This window comes from Gaeumannomyces tritici (assembly GCF_000145635.1).
Source record: "Gaeumannomyces tritici R3-111a-1 unplaced genomic scaffold supercont2.2, whole genome shotgun sequence".
NCBI lineage: Eukaryota > Fungi > Ascomycota > Sordariomycetes > Magnaporthales > Magnaporthaceae > Gaeumannomyces > Gaeumannomyces tritici.
This window is the reverse complement of record NW_008804546.1, coordinates 5525669-5540328: the sequence shown is the minus strand read 5'-3', so window position 1 is coordinate 5540328 and position 14660 is coordinate 5525669. Positions and strand designations below refer to the sequence as shown.

The following is a 14660-nucleotide window of genomic DNA, read 5'->3' as shown; positions in this document are numbered from 1 at the left end:
CCAGTTCCAACATACAAAGCCGCATCTACCGCACACATAAAATCAGGCGACAAACCCAAGAGTCTTTACGAACGAAAGTATTTGAGCACTCAGTTTTCATTCATGCCCACGCGTCTGTTAATTCCAGAGCCGCGGAAAGAGATGTAATGTACAGATTGGGAATCAATGCAGCCAACCTAGCGTCCTTCCCCCATCATCATATATCTTGAACGGTTTCCCGTCAATCTGGTTCATGGTATCCCCGGCCAGACGCAAAACCCATGCCCCTTCTCTCTCGGGCAGCCGTGTGAAAACGGCCATTTTTTTCCTCCACCGCCCCCGTCGCCCTGGGCGACACCGCTTAGAACAGAGCGCCGCCGAGACGGATGGCGACCGACTTGGTTTGCGTGTAGTTGGCCAGCGCAGCCTCGCCGAGCTCGCGGCCGATACCAGACTCCTTGAAGCCCTGTGCAGGAAAAAAAGATGATTAGCATCATGGCCACTGCTGAGAATAATGGACAGGAGTGGATAACTTACACCAAAGGGCAGCTGGTGGTGCACTGTCACAAGATAACGCATGATTAGCAATCGCGACCACAAAGACATAGATACAGCACAAAAACTTACGCATGTTGTAGCAGTTGACCCAGACGGTGCCCGCCTTGAGCGAGTTGCTGACGCGGATGGCCGTGTTGAGGTCCTTGGTGTGCACGGCGGCGGCAAGGCCGTAGCTGGAGTCGTTGCCCATGTGGATCACGTCCTCCTCCGTCTTGAACTTTGCGATGGCGCAGACGGGGCCGAAGATCTCCTCCTGCATGATCTTCATGTCGTTGCGCACGTTTGTGAAGATGGTGGGCTGGATGAAGTAGCCCTTGTCGCCGTGGCGGCCGCCGCCCGTCTCGACCGTGGCGCCCTCGTCCTTGCCGGCCTTGATGTACTCCATGATGCGGTCGTACTGCAGCTGGCTGACCTGGGGGCCCTGGAAGGTGTCGTCCTTGAAGGGGTCGCCGACGGCGTTCTTCTCCGCCCGCGCCTTGAAGGCGGCCACGAACTTGTCGTAGATGTCCTCCTGCACATAGACGCGCGAGCCGGCGCAGCAGCACTGGCCGTGGTTGAAGTAGATGCCAAAGTTGACCCAGCTGACGGCCTGCTCGATGTCGGCGTCGTTGAAGACGATGTTGGGGGACTTGCCGCCGAGCTCGAGCGTGACCTTTTTGAGGTTGGACGACGCCGCCGCCTTCATAATGGTGCGTCCGACCACGGTCGAGCCCGTGAAGGCCACCTTGTCGACGTCCATGTGCGCCGAGATGGCGGCGCCGGCGATCTTGCCGAAGCCCGAGACCACGTTGAGCACACCGGCGGGGAAGCCGGCCTCCTTGACGAACTGCGCCATGACCAGGCCCGAGAGGGGGGTCTGTTCAGCGGTCTTGAGGACAACCGTGTTGCCCGTGGCCAGGGCAGGGCCGATCTTCCAGGCAAACATGAGGAGGGGGAAGTTCCATGGGATGATCTGGCCGCAGACTCCGATCTGCATACGTTGAGAGGAACATTTGTCAGTGCCGGTGTCGTGTCACACAAGGAGCCACCACCCCGCCTAGCTTCGACTTACAGGCTCTTGCCTGGTGTAGTGGAACATGTCGGGGGCAATGTCGATGGTCTTGCCCTCGATCTTGTCGGCCCAGCCGCCGTAGTACCTCAGGCAGCCGACGACAGCGCCGACGTCACCCTTGGCCATGGCGAAGGCCTTGCCATTGTCGAGCGACTCGACGGCGGCGAGCAGGTCCAGGTTCTTTTCGACGAGGTCGGCGAGCTTGTTCAGCAGGATGCCGCGCTGCTGCGGGGTGGTTTGCTTCCACTCGCCCTCGAAGGCTTTGCGCGCGGCCTTGACGGCCAGGTCGACGTCCTTCTCGGTGGCCTCGTGGACGGAGCAGATGACCTCCTCGGTGGTGGGGTTTATGACCTCGAACGTCTTCTTGTCGGAGCCCTCAACCCACTCGTTGTTGATGAAGCTGGCGGCAGAGGTGACGAGGTCAGACTTTGCTACCTCGGCTAGGATCGGTTCAATACGGCAGAACGGGCGGCACTTACAGACCAAGCGGCTGCTTGAAGGCGCCGGTGGCAGGAGTCTTGAGCTCCGTGAATAGGTTCGCCATCCTGTAGCTTCTGTGGGTGTGTGTTGGGGCGGTCGGTATGTGAGGACGGGGTATCTGGGGAGTTGCTTGGATAGGATGGGGGGTGCGGGTTAAGGAGGAGCGGGAAAATGTAGAAGTGACAGAACAAGAAGAGGAGCTTCGAGGGAACAAGAGGAGGGCCAGGTGGTTTATTATAAAACAAAGCGGGGTTTGAACAGTCGGTACCAGCAGCTCACGAGGCACAACACATCACAACAAGCACAGCCGGTCGGCAACGGTACAAGGGTGGGCATCCAGGACAGCTGGGAGGTGGCGGCAGCGGCAATGCTTGGAAGGCGGGGGCTGCTGGGGAGGTACGCTGCACAGGGCCAGCCTCGGGATCCCGGTGGAGGCCATGAGCCGTGAAAGGAGGAGCTGTCCCAGTCATCCCCCCACCATTGCTGGTCCATTTCGGGGCCATTTCTGGTCGCACGTCCAGCCGAGCGCGCCAGACTGGGGTGGCCGCTGGGTGTGAATCGGCCTCCTCCCACCGCGCAGCTCCACGCCGAGTTCCACACTCCCAAGCCACGCCCTCCTGGGTTCCGACAAGGCGTCCCGGATTGGCCTGTCGGTGTTTGGAGGCGTTTGCCGCACGCCAGAAAATTTCACGTCGGCCCAAGTCTCGAGTCCGTCTCGCCGCCTTCCCCGCACTGGTCAATCAATATCCCATAATATCCCATCATGACGACGGGCCCCGTACAAACCACGCTCGCTGATTGGGCAGCCCCTCGAGGCCTGGCTCTCGCGGTGCACACCACATGCGCTGTTACCAAATATCTTTACCATCGAGCCCGGCCCCGGCAGTGAAATGCCCCTAATGTCTTCCCGTTGATCCTAGGGTGGTGTGACGGATCGAAGGAAGATGGAAGGTGTCCGTCTCGTCCAATGGGATATCTCAAGGTTCAGCTTAATCGATCCGGTTGTTTACCTGATGGCGCCCGAACTTGCCGCTGGTCCTTTTGGCGCATCCGACATGGCGTTCCCATCGTCTTCTCTACATGGCACATCGCTTCCGGAACCTAAAGCTTGACACCAGATTGAGGGAACTCCTGGACAAAGGGAGCCGCGCGTGGCGCAATGGACCTCATGATAGAGGGATAGGGGACGTCGTGGAGGGGGATCGATGCTACCATCCCCCGCGGCGAGCACTACCCCGCATCGTCACCGTTATTAGCCACGGCGAGCGTGCATGTCGCACCAATGATTCTGCTCGGAGCCACACGCAGGGAATCTACTTCTAACCGGCTCTTTTCACAAAGACATGGCATGTGGAATTGTGAAAATGGCTTTTCGTCAAAGCAGAGAATCCTTGGCAGCCATGAGGGTTGGTAGGCTTTTGTCAGCAGCCCCGTTCCGACGATGCTCTTGGGTCCAAGTTGTCCCGGCCAAACCAAACTGAGACCTACTACTGTGTACCGCAGAGTACTGCTCCCCGGGCTCGGTTCCCCGCGCAGTCCCGTCACCCCTCGGCCTAAAAGCCAGCGAGTCCAGGGCGACATGGATGACCCCCAACCCGTCGGTTCGTCGTCCCCAGCCGCACTGACCTTTCGGGCCGCCGGATGGCTTTCCATTCCACCGAAATTCCCACTGGTGTGCGCGACGCCAGCCAGGCCCTCCTCACGAACCCCACACTCTGCAGCTGACAGATGGTGAGACGCACAGCATGTCGTGTTGGAGCAAACAAAGGCCATGTCCCTGTCGCTGCAGACGAAGCTTCTGGGGGTGGTGCATCCGCTGGAGCTTAAACAGGGTGGACGACCAGGCTCGAACTTGGTGCTAGGTCCGACGGAGCTGAGAAAACGGATGCAGCGCGGGCGGGACCTGCCTGGCTTGGCGTCTTGTTTTGGTGATCCGTTTTCCGTCTGCCGATCTCGGCCTTTGTTGGAGCGCCGTGAGTTTGCATGACTAGGCTGTTGGCTGGTTCAGTTGGCTGGTTCACGATTGCCCGAAATGGCTGAGCAAACGTTGCTTTCAGTTCGATTCCCATTCGTGTGCTATCATTGATCTCTAATATCTTTCCGCTCCGTATCCTTTGCAGTGTCCCCTAGGATATCCCGTTTCATTGTATCTGTAAAGTGTAAAGTGCTGATTTTCTTGTTATAGTTGGAAATAGTCAGTTAAAATAAAAATAACGTAAAGTCGTCATCGTCCAAGGTTTGAAAATGTGGTGAGCTTGCTCCAGTCAATTTCAGGAGCGCAACCGTGCAGCATCACAAGTGCCCACCGACCCAACATGGGAAGACAAGAAGGATACAAGTCGCATATGACTTTTGATCACCTCTTGCTGGCTGGACACAAACATTCAAACTGTCACGGAATCAATTGTCTCGACAAAAGTGCTGGCATCGCTTTGCAGGTCAAAATAAGAAGCCTAATATTGAATTTCCAAGGCTGAAAAATTTGTGCCGCCACGAGTTGTGTATCATGTTGCTGGGGCAAGAAATAAGGGCAGCCTCGGCCGCCTTCTCCGCAATTTTTTCTCGACAAAGCGCCAAGCCTGGGAATCAACATCGCGCCTCGCAGCACGCCGCCCTCCGCGTCCTTAGTGTCGGATCGAATCGATCGCCATCCCATGATAGCGACAGCGCTGAATAGACTTACCCCCTCAGCGGCACAGCAATGGCAGAGCCCGTGCTGAGCGCCGCGGCGACGGCCCCGGACAATGGCCCAGACGGTGCCCCGGAGCCCTCAGTCGGTATGCTCCATCCCCGCGCCAGCCTCGGGCCTGCCCGTGGACTTGGTCGGCGCTGAGTCTGCGCGACGGCCTCGGGCTTGCCCTGCGGGCCATGTTTGCATCGAGGACGACCCAGGAATGCTAATGGGCACCCACGCGCTCCAGCCAACAACCATGTCAAACCCGAGACACCTCAAGCTCCCGCGCCTGCTCCTGCCCTAGCGCCCGTCTCGGTCCTTTCTCCAGCGCCTGCGGTCCCCTCGGCGGCCCTTACCCTCCCTGCATCCGCGCCTGCAGTCCCGGCGACAACGGCGACACCAGCGCCAACGGTGGCTCCTGCACCAGCCCCTTGTCCAGGGCCAACTCCCTCACCAGCCCCGACACAGACAGTTTCCCTGACAGCGGCGCCGATATCAACCGCTGCTTCTATACCAGCGCAAACACCAGCCGCATCGCTCCCACCAGTCTCGGCCCCGGTCCAAGAACAACCGCCGGCTTCCGCTCCGGCACCCGCTGTCGCTGCCGTTCCCGCCTACATACACACGCCACCCCAGGCCCAGGCAGCAGCTCTGGCGCCGCTGGATGACATGTCATTCAACCTCGCCGACAGCATCCTCAACGCCCTCAAGCGGCCTAGGAGTCCCGAGCTTGGGGATCCCACGGGTGGGGATGAGAAGAGACTGAGAACAGGGACGGCCCCGCCAGCTCCCGACGCGAATCCGTTCGATATCGGCGCCCTCCTCGAGTCGGCTCTCGGAAACCTCGACGAGCAGCTCAACGACCTCCTCCCACCGATGCCTGACTTTAACGCCAAGCCTGATGTGCAAGCACTGCCTGTCTCTGCGCCGCCCTTCGTGAGCGTGCCCGCGGCGACGATTATGCCTGCTGCTATTGCCAGCCTCGGACCACAGATAAAGCACGAGCAGAAGAAGATGAAGTTCTTCCAGAATGCCACTTATATCGTGCGGTCCATGGGGTTGCCGTTTCTCGGAACTCTGGTAAGCCCGGACTTCTGGACACTAATGCCCCCTTACCGTCGATTCGTCTGCTAACCGCGACTGATGGCGTGATGCAGGCGGTGCAAGTGCTCCTTGCGCTCTCGGAGAAACCCCGCCCCGAGACGGTGGCGGCGATCCGCAGCTCAGAATCAGAGATGGGCAAGGCCTACAAGGCTCTGAGCGCAACATTCAAACAAGCGCGCAGAATGTTTTCCGACACATCCTCCATCCTACACCCGGACGAACTCGAGATTAAAGAGTCGGGCGATCTCGAGACCATTCAGATGACCAACATGGCTACTATCTGCTCAACTATCTTCGAGTCGGATGACGCGTCGCTGGCCGAGGCGCACGACGCCTTCTTGCGAACCTTTGTGCCAGAGTACGGGCCTCTCAGCGACGAGCTGATAAAGCTTTTTCTGAGTCTCAAGACCCAGGCGTTTCTGCGCGCATGCCCGGAAAACGTCGAGGAGGGGCGCATGAGGGAAATACTCGCGGGCTTCTTTCCCGCCGATGCAGAGGCGCCCCTGAAGCAGCTCCACCCGGATCTACCCCTGACCCAGACAGAAAAGGTCTTTGTGAGCGCGTCGACTAAGAGGGGCGAGCGCTTTGGCAACGAGATCAGAGATGCCATGAAGAGGAGTATGTGCTATTGAGCTGGGCTGGTCTGCGTCTCCCTGCATAATTTGGCCATACCGCGTGCTGACTTTCTGGGGCTGCAGGAATGCTCTCTATCGAGTATCCAAGCGACGGGTTTTTGGACGAGGTGAACAAGTATCTAAGGGACAACCACGACACGGTCCTGCGTTATGCCGAGAGTCAAGGTATCGAAATTCCAGTCGACGAAGAGCCGATGACGGATCTGCCGATGGATGGCGCATTAGATTTTGACCTGTCTGCGCTGCAGGCCCCCGTCAAGGTGGATGCGATAGGGATGGCCGAGCTAGCGGCGCCGGACCTGGCCTCATCCTTGTCCGAGAGCCTTGGTTTGGGTAAGCTCATCCAGGACTCGCTAGAGAAGGAGAAGCCGCTGGAGACGGAGCCCAAGGGCCTCGCGTCCCTGATAGCCGAGAAGCTTGGCGCGGGTGCTTCTCCATATCACCAGGGCGGCATGCAAAATTCATACATGCAGTATCAGAGTTCGGCATACGCAGCCGGCTGTCAACCAAACGGGGCGCCGGCGGCGTCTGGCGGCCATTCTGTGGACCTGCCGCCTCATCAAAGCTCGCCAACGACAGTGCTCTACGAGCGCGCACGTCAAGCCGCCGTGGCCAAGTCGACGGCACACGCCCGCCGGGAGGGACTGCACTCGACGCGTCGGCCCTGGACGCCAGAGGAGGAACGGGCGCTGATGACGGGGCTTGATATGGTCAAGGGCCCTCACTGGAGCCAGATCCTTCAGCTGTTTGGCTCCAACGGCACAATCAACGATATCCTCAAGGACCGCACCCAGGTGCAGCTCAAGGACAAGGCGCGCAACCTCAAGCTTTTCTTCCTCAAGACCAATTCGGAAATGCCTTATTATCTGCAGTGCGTGACGGGCGAGCTCAAAACTCGTGCTCCGAGCCAGGCCGCGCGCAAGGAGGCGGAGGAAAAGGCACGAATGAACTCGGAGGAGGAGAACGCGAGGATTCAGGGAATCATGACCTTGGCCGGCGGGCTCCAAAACAATAACGCGATCAACAATAATAACAACAACAACGGCAACGGCGGCGGCAATGGGAACAACAAGGGGGCCAGTCCTGTGCCTAGTGCGCCAACCTACTCTCCACTCACGCCTGGGGGATCCGTTTATGGCGGCGCCGGGGCCAGGACGGGCAGTCCGTCGACACCAGTTCACACACCCGTCATGGGGCCCGCCAAGGTGGCAATACCGCCAGCAACTTCAACGGCTTCGATGACGCATGCTGCCGTGGCACCAACCCCGCTGGCTCTCAACGGGGCTGTGGCTCGACCTGCCGGAGGTGTGCCTCCTGCCATGACGCCGTCACCTCACGGACACTCAAGTCCAGCGAGCGCCACGGCATCTGTACACCACCAGATTCATACGCAGCAGGCCCAGCAGCGCCTCCCACAGAGTAACCTACAACACCAGCAAACCATGCAAAAGCAACCGCAACCGCAACCGCTACAACAACAGCAGCCGTCACCGCAACAACATCAACAACACTACGCTCCACCCCAAAGAACCCCACAGGCCTACCCCCAGTCGCGGCCGCCGCAACCACTTCAGCAAGCCCAGGGACAGCGACCGCCACAGGTGCACGTGCCCGTGCCCGTGCCCGTGCAACAGCGGGCTACTCCTCAGCCACAAGCTGCCCCGACCATGCCGCCGGCTGTCTACCAGGTCCAGCAAGCGCAGCAGGGCCGGCTGCCGCCGGGGCACCCTCAGTATCAGACACAGTCGCAGGCGCGGCAGCAGGCTGCCCACCCACAGCAACGGACCGCGACTCCTCCGATACAGCCCCAGCAGGCCCAGGCGCAGGCCGCAAGGCCTCAGGTGCCTGCTGGTGGGCAGCAGCAACCACAGCACTCGCTGACTCTTCCTCAAGCACCCAGGCCACTTGTGCAGCAGCAACAAGCGCCGCAACAGCATCACCAACAGGCGCAATACCCACCACACGCACAGCCTGCCCAGCAACAAACTCAGCATCCACAGGCTCAGCAGCAAGCTGTCCGGCAGCCTGCCCAGCACCCTCAAGCTAGGCAAGCGCACGTCCAGCAACATGTCCAGAATCCCCAACAGGTGCAAGCGCAGCAGCCGCGAGTACAGCATGTTCAAGCGCAACAGCCACCGGCTCAGGCGCAGGCGCAGGCCCAGCCGCAGCAGCCAGGACTGGCAGCAGAAGTAACGCACAGCAGCCTGCCCGCCGACACGAGTGGGGAGATGGACCTGTCAGAAACGAACTCGGATGCCGCGCTGCTGCGTACGTTGCAGGCCGCCATATCTGGTGTTTCTAGCTGAGTTTTGTTTGTTCACCGAAAGCATTTTTGGCGTTTGTATATCCTGATTTCTGGGCCTCCTTTCTTTTCCTATACCACATCCAGTAGGTTTTAGATTTTCCTGGAGCATATTCTCTGCATTGGAGCGCCAACTTTGATGGGCGTGTTGAGCTACATGAATGATTTGCTCACCTGAGACGCCTTTTGTATTCGGCAATGCCTCGATTTCATTCTTCCGAACTTGTGTATATATACTCTACGTGGCGGTCGCAAGCGCAAACATTTCGAGTCAATGTGGGTGTGCGCTGTCGTCCTCTCCTAGACTAACAGGTAGCCCGCGATTGTCGATGAGTCTGTTGCGCCACCTGGTCGTCTTTGACTCCCGACTACTCGTTTTTAATGAAGCCGTCGGTGATGTATGAACGGTAGAAGTGTATCGTGAGCAGCGTTGACACATTTCCGACAGCGGCAAACAAGCCAGCCATGCAGCCAGCCACCCTTCCACAGACCCATGCTGTGCTCGGTGCCACGAGCAAAGGCGGCAGGGGTGAGTTGAGAATACGAGGCGCTGTGCTGATGCGTCTTGAGAGGGTCACCCCCGTCCCTGTCCTGCCGCCCGCTCCCGCCCGACTCCCTAGAGCCGCCATCTCGCCGTTGCCATGCAGGCGGTTGGACACAGTCATGGGCCAAACAACGCACCGCAGACGCCCCGTGCTGCAGACAGCCGCCACAGGGGGGGACGCAGGTCCCATGCCTTGTCCCGCCGGCGCCTGACTTATCTGGCAGGCTGTTGTTCTTCCTTGGATGGCAGGCAAAGCAGGCAGGCAGGCACCCGATCAAGGGGAGCTGAGGGAGGGTCGGCAAATCACAGGAAGGCGGCCTTCGAAAGGCCGAGGCTTCCCGCTGTTCTGTGGCCTAGGAAAGGAGGTGGGATATATCGCACGTCGAGACTGGGAACGGGGCGTTTCGATGAGCGCCTCTGAAGGCCGTTGGGTGACTGTGCTCTTGGCCATGTGGCTCGATCGCCGGCGGGTGCTATAGGTACAGTAGGTAGATATCCAGGGAGGGACAACACGAAGCTCGCCCAGCGCAGACCAGCTTTGTCACACCCCAGCGCCAGCGTCAGCGGCCGCATTGAGGAGATGGAGCGTCGCACAGAGCCGCATATCCTTTTCTCCGATGCTGTGCTCGTCACTCTCCCCTGTCTGGTCTTTTTTTCTACATCCAGGAGATGAGGTCGGTAACCTGATAATCTGGGCCTTTTAATGAGGCGGCCCATGATGCGACCCAGCTGCCTTGACGTTTCCATCTCGCCGACGTCCCCGCCCCTCAGACCGTGACTGACAGCGATGGGGCTACACAGGACAGTCAAACATGGGCGATGCATGTGTGCTCTCGGGGCGCATGACTGGGCCCGGTGTTGCAGACGGCACAGCCCGCTTAGGCACTTGGGTGGCTGGAAACATGCGCCTGGGCGGCAGGGCGAACCCTGGCGTCGTCCTGGCTTGCGGTGGATATTCGACCGGGTTGTTATAACCACGGGCAGGATGTTTCTCGCCCGTTTAGTCCTCGAGGTAATCTAGTTTACGGGGCAAGCAAGCAAGCCTTCTCACCACCGTATCTACCTTTGCCGTTACGACCGCTGCACTCGAACCGCCGTCAGCTTGCCGTCTCCACCACTTTCGGCACATAGGATCCCACTCTGAAGACGAGGATATCAGAGTGAAGGAGAGAAAGAGGAAGGACAACAGAGGAGCGAAAGGTAGGGGATACACAAAAGAGCATGTGCGGGAAATTACACCAGTGCCCTTGACAACAAGGCAGCAAAGAGAAACCGGAGAGAGAGGGCCATGTTCGGCATCTCGTGCAGCAAAAAGCCGGCCAAGTGCGTCAAGTGTCCGAACTGCACCAAGGCCTTCAACGGGCGGCTCAAGGTCAACGGCGTGCTGCTGCACACGCGCTACTGCTCGGGCTGCTTCTGCCGCTCCGTGGCGGGCGGGCGGGCCTGCTCCAAGCCGCGCATAGGCGCCGTGCGCCGCGGCGGGCTGGTCTACGCCGGGGATCTGGTCCCGGACGTTCCTTGGTGTATTGACCGTGAGCTTCTTCTGTCTGCTTCAACTTTGGCGTTGGGGGACGGAACATGGCTAATATGGGGGCTACATATCAACAACGCCCCTTGAAAAGACATCACCTGCAGCGACCTGAGCGTCGCCGGCGGCCACTGCCGGCGGATCGTCAAGCAGTGCAACCCGGCCAAGTTTTCCTTTTGCGAGGCCCGTAAGCGGCCCCCTTGACCATCCCACCTTTATCTCTCTCTCTCTCTCTCTCTCTCTCTCTCTCTCTCTCTCTCTCTCTCTCTCTCTCTCTCTCTCTCTCTCTCCCCTTTGGTCTATCAGATTAAAAAAGTTGCCAAGGCGAAGGAGAGACAAGGCGGGATTTGCCGTGGAAACCCCCAACCAAAATCCCGTCCGTGTGAAAGAGACCTGGCGCGCTAGGCGCGCTACCTTCTAGATGACGACGCTAACGTCGTAGTAGAAGGCACCAGGCGACGATAGCGTGCCTCTGGAAAGGGTGGTATATATAAACTGGGGCTTGATGACTGGTCCCGCTGTTCACCCTTTGCAGAGGACCAAGACCCGATAGTTGGTGCGGGATGCCAGGCGGCATTTTGGTCTCACGAAAACCGCCGCTTCTGCACGTCTGGCTTCCTAAAGGTCGCCGAAGGTCGTGAAAGCTAAATGTCGTGGACGGATAAAGGTCGCCGGCCCTTACCGCATGACCAGCCTGCGCGCGGAAAGGTTTAGGGGGGGCGGCTAGAACAAGAAGGGCTATTGACTGACAAAAAGACCAAGCCGCTAGCGCCGCTCATGTGCAACTGTGTTCAAATGCAGGAGCCGTGCTTCTCTAGCACCGCCGTAGCCCGGCGAGCTAGGGATTTCGCACTCACCACGTAGTTTGGAGCCCTTGGACTTTGCGACTATAACGGACCTTGCAGCGTGGGGGGAGGACGGTGCATCCCTTGGCTTCTGGCCGGCCTTCGCTATCGGGGTCACCGGTCTCTTACATCAGCCACGAAGGCCGATCACGGACTTTTTTTTTTTTTTCCAGGCGCGATCGGCGAGCTGCAGGTTGCCGATCATGCGCCCGGGTTGGATACAAAGCCACCAAGCGGGACTATCGCCGCGCTTCCGGCAGCCCGTCAGGCCGATGGGGAGGAGGGAGAGGGCGGAGATGCCTCAATTGTTTGGCGGCGATTTGGGGGAGAATGATTTTATGGAGGGGTTGGAGGAGGATCGACAGCTAGGGGAATTAAGCTTAATTATTGATGAAACCTCAAACGTTTTGTCTCACTAGAACGGCTTCGCACCTTCATGGTGTCTCCTTGCTTTGCAGCAACATCATCTCTTCTGTTAGATCCGGGCGGTGTGCGCGCGGCTAACAGGAGACCGGGAGGCTGGAAGGAGAGCACGTGACTGCGGCCTCACAGCGCCCAGCCATCACGGGGTCGCTGGGTAACCCCCTTGAGGGCCGCAGATCCCACGTTTGCCAGCAAGAAGAGGCCAATAAAAACGTTGTATTATCCGATACTTCCAAGTTCGCCTTCTTCAGCCTGTAGTGAAGACACCATCAAAAGTCGCTGCGACAACAGGTACGTGGCAAACTTACGAATCAAGGTCTGTAGATCCGTCTCGTAGGGTTACAACAACAAGCAAGGGAGGTTTTGCGGGTCAGTTACCTCTCTCATGTGCAAACCAACGATTATCTCTCCCTACTAGTGGCGATCGTCGTGAACCAGCTTGCATGCATTCTCCGAGCCTTCGACCAGAGGTATCACATCCTACCAACACACCGTGTCTGAGTCGTCTATAGGGAGGAAGTTTGGTCCGCATGGCCCAGTGGATGGCTCCTAGGATGAGATTAAGAGGTGTGTAGTAGACGATTAGGTCGCTCTGGTGGAAGGCAAGCAAGGGGTGCTGTCGATAGATCCGACTGCGTCTGGACTGACAGCCCATCATGCCAAGATTGCAAGGGCGAGACTCGACCGATGATGTGATATTGGAGCTGGGTATAGTGAGCCTAAAGGTGACGCAGCAGTGATAACCTGCTCACCTCTGCCAGTGAATAAGGCTGTGCTGGCCCATTGCATGGGCGAGACTCGGTCGTGGATATAGTGAATCTGCAGGTGACGTGGTAGTGATAGCCTATTCACCTCTACGAGCACACAATGTAGTGCTGGTGATTGGCGGTCCTTTGTGCCAAAGGCACAATCACTCGCTGCCAAGAGTCCTCCCTGCTATATTCCATCTATTTAGGAAGGCATAATCGCATTGATCGCCCATCCCATTCATTACCTTGGCACATTCTGTCCATCGACTTGACAAAGTGATTCCGTCGACTTGGTACGTTCACTCGATCTAACAAGGCGCATTCCATAGACATAAAAAGGCACATGCCCTCCTGTCTGGACCACCTGAGCAAGGGAAGTTGACACCTAAGACCATCACTTGATCTCCGCGAGCAGCTACTACTGGAGCAAAAACCCAAGACCAGCGCCGAGCCCCCGTTCAGAAGAGTCGCCAGCTCCTTGTGGGTACGAGGCCATTGATATTCACGATCTGGGCTACCACTAACGACTACCTCCCCATCGGCGTCTAGACGGACATACACCCCAGGGCCCAACCAAGACCCAACCCACAACCGCAACCATGCGCTTCTCCGCCCTCACCACCATCTTCGCCTCGTCCGCGGTCCTCGCCGCCACTATCCCCGGCACCGCCCCTGCCGCCCACGAGCTCGAGGCCAGGCAGCGCGACGACGGCCCGTGCAACACGCCCGGCACGTACCGCTGCTGGATCGACTTCGACTCCTTCGACATCATCCAGGTCTGCGCCGCCAATGGTCAGTGGGCCACGAGCGCCAAGTGCGGCCTCGCCCACGGGTGCTGCTCCGAGAGCACGGACGGCAACAGGGCCTGGTGTCGTTGCTGAGAGGGCACTCCGTCAAAGCCGCGGCCGAGACTGATGCGAGCTCTGTTGGAACTTGCAGTGGGTAAGCCGGAGTCACAGGCAAGATGAGACGTATACAGGAAGGTCGAGATGGTAGTAGGGGGAACGCGATGACTGGGAATGACATAGGCCGCTCTGACTTCAATACATATTCACTCCCATGTGAAAAATTGCTTCCATTTGAATGCCGTTGCATGCGCAAACGTTCCCTGAATCTCTCCTAGTGGAATGAATGGTGACGATATCTCCTGGAATGTACCATATCTTCAGACTGCTTGCTTCGCGTAACGCTGGCGGATTCTCAATGCTAGTGTTCAATGGGTTGGTCGCTACAGTCAGGCGTCACAAGCAATGCCTAAATGGAACATACCTATAAGTACAGCCGCTTCATACAAGGCCAAGGCCTGTCAGAACCTGCTCCCCCAAACACCTAGATCACATCCAAAATCAAGCAGACACCCTACAAGAAGCGACTCGGTCGACCCATTGACGCCATAATGCAATTTCTCGCCCTCACGGCGACCCTCCTCGTCTCCGCGGCCACGGTTGCCGCCTCCACGACCACATCTGCCACCTCCATGGGCAACGCCACCGCCCCCACGGCCGCCACATCCACAGGCACGGCCGTCAGCTCTCCGACCCGCGGCCTCAAGGCCGGGGAGAGGTGTAAGGCGGGGACATTCCGCTGCGGTGGGAACGATACGAGCAGCTGGATCGAGGTCTGCAACATGGATCACAGATGGTACCCGGCCAAGGAATGGATGTGCGGCGGCCCGGGCTGCTGCTTCTCCCAAGGGAGCCGGCTCTGTTGCGGCTGCATGGGAGGCGCGGTTGACTGCCCGGTCGCGGCCGGAACTCAGGTGACGGAGGGGAGGTAGACGAAGCTAGG

At 58.7% G+C, this 14660-nt stretch overlaps 5 protein-coding genes across 5 annotated transcripts; 4 read left to right on the top strand and 1 right to left on the bottom strand.

Moving 5' to 3' along the window:
* Positions 1 to 42: 42 nt before the first annotated feature.
* GGTG_04413 (aldehyde dehydrogenase) lies at positions 43 to 2320 on the bottom strand. The gene is made up of 5 exons (XM_009222209.1): positions 2068 to 2320; positions 1589 to 1988; positions 607 to 1507; positions 517 to 539; positions 43 to 445 (listed from the first exon to the last, which is right to left on the bottom strand). The coding sequence occupies exons 1-5, from the start codon at positions 2130 to 2132 to the stop codon at positions 341 to 343; spliced, it is 1494 nt and encodes a 497-aa protein (XP_009220473.1). The 5' UTR covers positions 2133 to 2320; the 3' UTR covers positions 43 to 340.
* A 2318-nt stretch (positions 2321 to 4638) lies between these two features.
* On the top strand, positions 4639 to 9128 carry GGTG_04412 (hypothetical protein). Its single transcript, XM_009222208.1, has 4 exons — positions 4639 to 4845; positions 4990 to 5822; positions 5900 to 6464; positions 6545 to 9128. The coding sequence occupies exons 1-4, from the start codon at positions 4770 to 4772 to the stop codon at positions 8785 to 8787; spliced, it is 3717 nt and encodes a 1238-aa protein (XP_009220472.1). The 5' UTR covers positions 4639 to 4769; the 3' UTR covers positions 8788 to 9128.
* A 1487-nt stretch (positions 9129 to 10615) lies between these two features.
* GGTG_04411 (hypothetical protein) lies at positions 10616 to 11059 on the top strand (the record flags this gene model as incomplete). Its single annotated transcript, XM_009222207.1, has 2 exons — positions 10616 to 10859; positions 10950 to 11059. 2 exons carry the CDS (start codon positions 10616 to 10618, stop codon positions 11057 to 11059), a joined length of 354 nt encoding a protein of 117 aa, XP_009220471.1.
* Positions 11060 to 13471: 2412 nt separating this feature from the next.
* Positions 13472 to 13753, top strand: GGTG_04410 (hypothetical protein; the record flags this gene model as incomplete). The annotated part of the gene is made up of 1 exon (XM_009222206.1): positions 13472 to 13753. The coding sequence occupies one exon, from the start codon at positions 13472 to 13474 to the stop codon at positions 13751 to 13753; it is 282 nt and encodes a 93-aa protein (XP_009220470.1).
* A 515-nt stretch (positions 13754 to 14268) lies between these two features.
* Positions 14269 to 14649, top strand: GGTG_04409 (hypothetical protein; the record flags this gene model as incomplete). Its single annotated transcript, XM_009222205.1, has 1 exon — positions 14269 to 14649. One exon carries the CDS (start codon positions 14269 to 14271, stop codon positions 14647 to 14649), a length of 381 nt encoding a protein of 126 aa, XP_009220469.1.
* Between the last annotated feature and the right edge of the window lie 11 nt (positions 14650 to 14660).